Source organism: Ipomoea triloba, chromosome 1 (assembly GCF_003576645.1).
Source record: "Ipomoea triloba cultivar NCNSP0323 chromosome 1, ASM357664v1".
NCBI classification, from domain to species: Eukaryota; Viridiplantae; Streptophyta; class Magnoliopsida; order Solanales; family Convolvulaceae; genus Ipomoea; species Ipomoea triloba.
In genome coordinates, this window is record NC_044916.1 from 24121146 (window position 1) to 24126024 (window position 4879).

Here is a 4879-nt window from a genome sequence, read left to right on the forward strand (position 1 = left end):
AAAAAAAAAAAAAAAAAAACACTCGGCCGAGTTAGGCGCCAAGTTGGGCACCAACTCGGCAGAGTTAGGCACCGAGTTGGCCGAGTCGGGCGCCTAGTTGGCCAACCGACTAAAAGGCACCTAGGGGTGAAATCCCTTCGGCCTAGGGGCGCCTAGCGCCTAGGCAGCCGATTTTTACAACACTGGAAGATGTTGGTAACAAAACTTTGGAAAGCATTTCCATTATAAGGAAATAGGCACAAAAGAAAACCAAGTATCAACAGGATGTTGAAAGCGGAAAAATATTAAATAAGTAATAGCAATACCTAGGATACATGAAACTTGTCGGTTCTGTCCCCTCTATGTACTCCTTCAACATCTTTGGATGGTACTCAAGAATCTCTCGGTATATTAGCTCTCTTACATCCTCTTTTGTTATCCTTCGCCTTTCAAATTCAAATTCCATTTTTGTAACTGGCTGAGCGGAAGGCTCTCTTTCAACTCTAGCCAAGTTCCTGAAATACGGGTCTGCAAGTGCCTGGTAGTTTTCGACACAATACAATCTTTAAGACATTGGACTTGGAAATATCAATAGTTATCACGATAACGCTGCATAAAAGACAGGAGCATACTACACCTCTTCTGCAGTAGGTCTATCTTTAGGATCAAAAGCAAGCATCCTTTCCAGCAAACGGAGGGCAAGGGGATCTGCGTTTGGAAACTTATGGGAGAAAGGTATAGGCTTTTTTCTACGCATACTGCTCAAGTACCTTCTCGCCTTTTCATTTCTTATCTGTAATTCATAACCAACTATTAATCTACCACACAAGCTATAAATGAGAAAAGGCTCACAAATCATGTAAACAGATAATTATGGGCACTTGCCCTAGCAATAGCTTCAGCAGAAGGTGTTCCCAACAAATCAGTCATTAGATCCAATTGGTGAACTACGTTCTTCCCAGGAAAAAGAGGCTTTCCAGTTAATAGCTCAGCAAAGATGCAGCCAATACTCCATATATCGATAGCTGGTGTGTACTGCGCAAATATCATTAGACATAATTTAGTATAAAATGCGTTGCACAGGAAAGTGCAAATTATAGATAGATAACATCCACCGTTAGAGCAGCATAATGATCAAAAGCAGGAAATTCCCACAGTAATTGCACCTTAGAAAAAAATGATCCACACAATTCAGGAGCCCTGTACCATCTTGTTGCGACATAATCCTACAATAGCAAAAGCCAAGAATTGGGAGTTAACCCATGTATTATACCTAGAGGCAGCTTGAGCACATACAAAGAAATATGTTTCAAATAGTAAATAACAAAACAGTGCAAGAGAAATACATACTGTCCAAAATATAGCCGTTGGTGTGTCATTGAAGGCCACTCTTGCAAGACCAAAGTCACAGATCTTGAGCTTGCAGTCAGCATTTGCTAATATATTTTTTGGTTTTAGGTCTCGGTGAAAGACATTAGCTGTGGAAAAGTTTCCAATGTTAGCACTCATCAGAACTTTAGAAATTATAAAAGTGTTTTCATTTACCACTGGTTTCATAATAGTCTGTGAAGTCACACACACACACACAAAAACATAAAGTATATTTATTGATGAGCACATACAACTAAACGGAGTGGATTAGAAAAGTCAATAATCACACAACCTGTGTGTATGTACTTTAATCCTCTGAGAAGCTGATAAAGGAAGAACTGATAATGTTCTGGAGTCAAATCATCATTTGCTTTAATGACTTGATGAAGATCAGATTCCATAAGTTCAAAAACTACATATATGTCCTTGAATTCCCTTCTTGAAGGTGGTAACAAGATATGCTTTATCTCCACAATGTCTGGATGCCGAAGAAGTCTAAGAAGCTTAATCTCCCGAAGGATACGTGTAGCATCAGAGACATGTTCGAAGATATCATTTATCTTTTTGATAGCAACCTTCTCACCAAGACGTGTGTCATATGCAGAACAGACAACACCATAGCTACCTTTTCCAATTACTTCTTCAATTCTATATCTGCTCCCCTCACCATATTCTGTGAAGAAATCTACATCTCCAGATGCCTGCATGATTACAAGAAATCAAAACATCAAGTCACTACATAAAAGATGAGGAAGGGAAGTCAAAGGGTAAATTCAAGTATTCAACTATTCAATATTCTATACATTTTGGCAAAAAAAAATTCTTTTCAATGGGCTCATACACAAATGCTTACAATCAAAGCATATAGAAGAATCAAACTAAACAATATGAATGCAATCAGCATAACTGTGGGGTAGTAATTGCTTCAAAGTTTCAATAAGACCTGAAAACACACATTAAAATTATATTTTACATACTATATACGCTTGGAAACATATATTACCAGCTTTGACATTTGCAACCTAAATGAAAGCAATGCTTCCTTCCACTTAAGCATCACAAAATTAAGAGTGCAGGATGCATCTACAGCACAGCTAGTTAAATGATGAATTTCATTCATTTTCCCTATTTCTTATTACATACCTAATTGCATAAAGATGTCACCTTCACTCAGATGATGAATAAAAGAATGGTGGGGCATAGTGGAGTTAGGTTTCTAGTTGATGATGGCATTTTATCTTCGACTCAAAGCAAAATCCCCAAATCCTCCCCATTACATCCCTTCAACTATCTATACTACAAAACCTGGTACCTATATCCTTCAAAGCAATTCCAAGAATCTAATACTCCAATCCAACCTAATTCTTCAGAAAATGGATTCAGGTGGAACTGCCTAACACACAACTCATAACTACCATCTTACAGGGAAAAACCATATGAACTAAGCTTTCAGGAATGTTCTTCTGTACTCAATGAAGAAGTGAGATCTAGTCCCCAGGATACTTCATAGCTGCACCTTATTTTATCAGCATATCAGCTATAGCACTAATAATCTGCACAAAGGAGTTCCTAAATGTGCACTATATATTATTTTTTCCATTATACTTGTACCTGTACATGTATAATATATATGCACCTATGTATGTATTGTAAATTAAGCTTAAAAAGAATATAGTATTTACCTTTTTACGCTGATCAGGCTGCATATTTCACAGATAGGAGCATGAAACCGACAAATCTTAGCTATCAATAACAGAGAAAATTACCAAAAGGATCTAAAGAAGTTGATTTTCAACCAAAAAACTTTACTTTTATCAGATCACAACCCAAGAGCTCTAAAAACAATAATAACCAATTCAGAAGGAAACCCACGATAACTTTTCAACGGAAATTTTGAACCCCCAAATCCGCTAGAGAAATGGGATTCAAGAAAACTGTTAAAAAATACAGAACACCAGGAGGATTTATTTTTAAAAAGAAATATTGATGAGTTTCAGCTCTCGAGCCCGTGGTAAATAGATTCTTGGAAGAAGCGTAAATGAAAATGAAAAAACAGCTGTAATTGGGAGTTTTCCTCAAAAGTTGCAGCAATCAAAGGGACAGGTGGCGATGATGACTAGTGTCTTTGCAACAATGCTACGAGGGAAATGAACTAGGTAAGAGTATCTATCAATGCGCAAACACAGAGAGTGAGAGAGAGAGTTAGCACAGCTAGATCTTGGGGTGGAGAGGCGCAGAGAGAGAGGGAAGAGAGAGAAGGAATATCTTTGAGAAAAAACTGGTGTCTGGCGTTTGGTCTTCTTCGAATGTGGACTTCCTTTGTGTGTGTATGTGTGTGGGGGTTTTTTTGGGAGCTATTTCTTGCTTTTATTTCTTTTTTCCTTTTAAATGTGGGAAATTATTTTATCCATGGAAATTTTTGAACAATTAAATATTTACAAATATCCAAAGAGTTTAATTTACTTTATTATTTTTACAACATATTTAAGAGTTCAATATTTGAATATGTGGTTTCTTATTTTTCAAATGCACGGTCTAAACTTATATAATTAAATATCAAGTATTATTGTAAAATTTATAATAAAAGAAAGAGAATAATATAATATAGTTTACGAAAATAATGTGTAATTACTAACAAAATCTAATGTTTGATTTTATGTTATTATTTGCTCCCAAAAGAGAGTTCTTGGTCTTTGCTCCCAAACTTCACCCTTGTGATCCGTTGAGCGGCACATGCAAGTTCTTTGTTAGGCGTATGACTCTGCATTTACTTCAAAGGTATAATGAATGTATACTTGCAGAAAAAATTTCTTGTCTTGATTCCTTTGGCACCACCAATAAGATTTGCCTAAAATCACTTACCTAATACCATGCTCTTGGTATAAAATGTATAATATAATAATATGGTTGAATTAATTTATTTATGTTAATTTAATTTGAATTAATTTATATTATTAAATTTTATAGATAAACATACAATTAACACTTGTTAACCTTTCTCTTCATAAGAAATATGATTTTAAAAAAAAATGTGGTATCCCTTTTATATTTGAAAACTAGTTTTATACGCGCATTGCGCGAATGGGTTGATGTCCAATGTTTATATTTAAATAAAGGATTAATATTTGATGCACCGCCGGTGTATAGATGCTATACACCGGCGGTGAATGAGAGGGTACCACATCATCTAAAAAAAAATTAATATTGACCGGGTCCTTTTTTGCAAAATACTTAAGACTTTATTTTATTAGGAAACTTTGTATTTCTTATTAACAAAATATATCACTTTCCTAAACATATTAATTACTTAACTATTATCTATCTAATTTCCTAAACATTTTTATTATATATATATATATATATATATATATATATATATATATATATATATATGTATGTATGTATACACTCCTAAACTAGAATATATATATTTGTGTACAGACGACATAAATGCAGTAGAATATATATATATGTGTGTACTAACGACATAAATATATATATATATATATATATATATATATATATATAT

General features: G+C 34.5%; 1 protein-coding gene across 1 annotated transcript in view; it reads right to left on the bottom strand.

Moving 5' to 3' along the window:
- Positions 1 to 3671, bottom strand: part of LOC116024403 (mitogen-activated protein kinase 15) — a 7451-nt gene extending 3780 nt beyond the window's left edge. The window contains exons 1-7 of the mRNA XM_031265297.1: positions 3033 to 3671; positions 1643 to 2051; positions 1330 to 1457; positions 1146 to 1205; positions 865 to 1014; positions 617 to 772; positions 306 to 517 (exon numbers count right to left, since the gene is read on the bottom strand). Of these exons, the coding sequence (XP_031121157.1) occupies positions 306 to 517; positions 617 to 772; positions 865 to 1014; positions 1146 to 1205; positions 1330 to 1457; positions 1643 to 2051; positions 3033 to 3056 (1139 nt within the window). The 5' untranslated portion in view covers positions 3057 to 3671. The remainder of the gene's footprint in view (positions 1 to 305; positions 518 to 616; positions 773 to 864; positions 1015 to 1145; positions 1206 to 1329; positions 1458 to 1642; positions 2052 to 3032) is intronic.
- Between the last annotated feature and the right edge of the window lie 1208 nt (positions 3672 to 4879).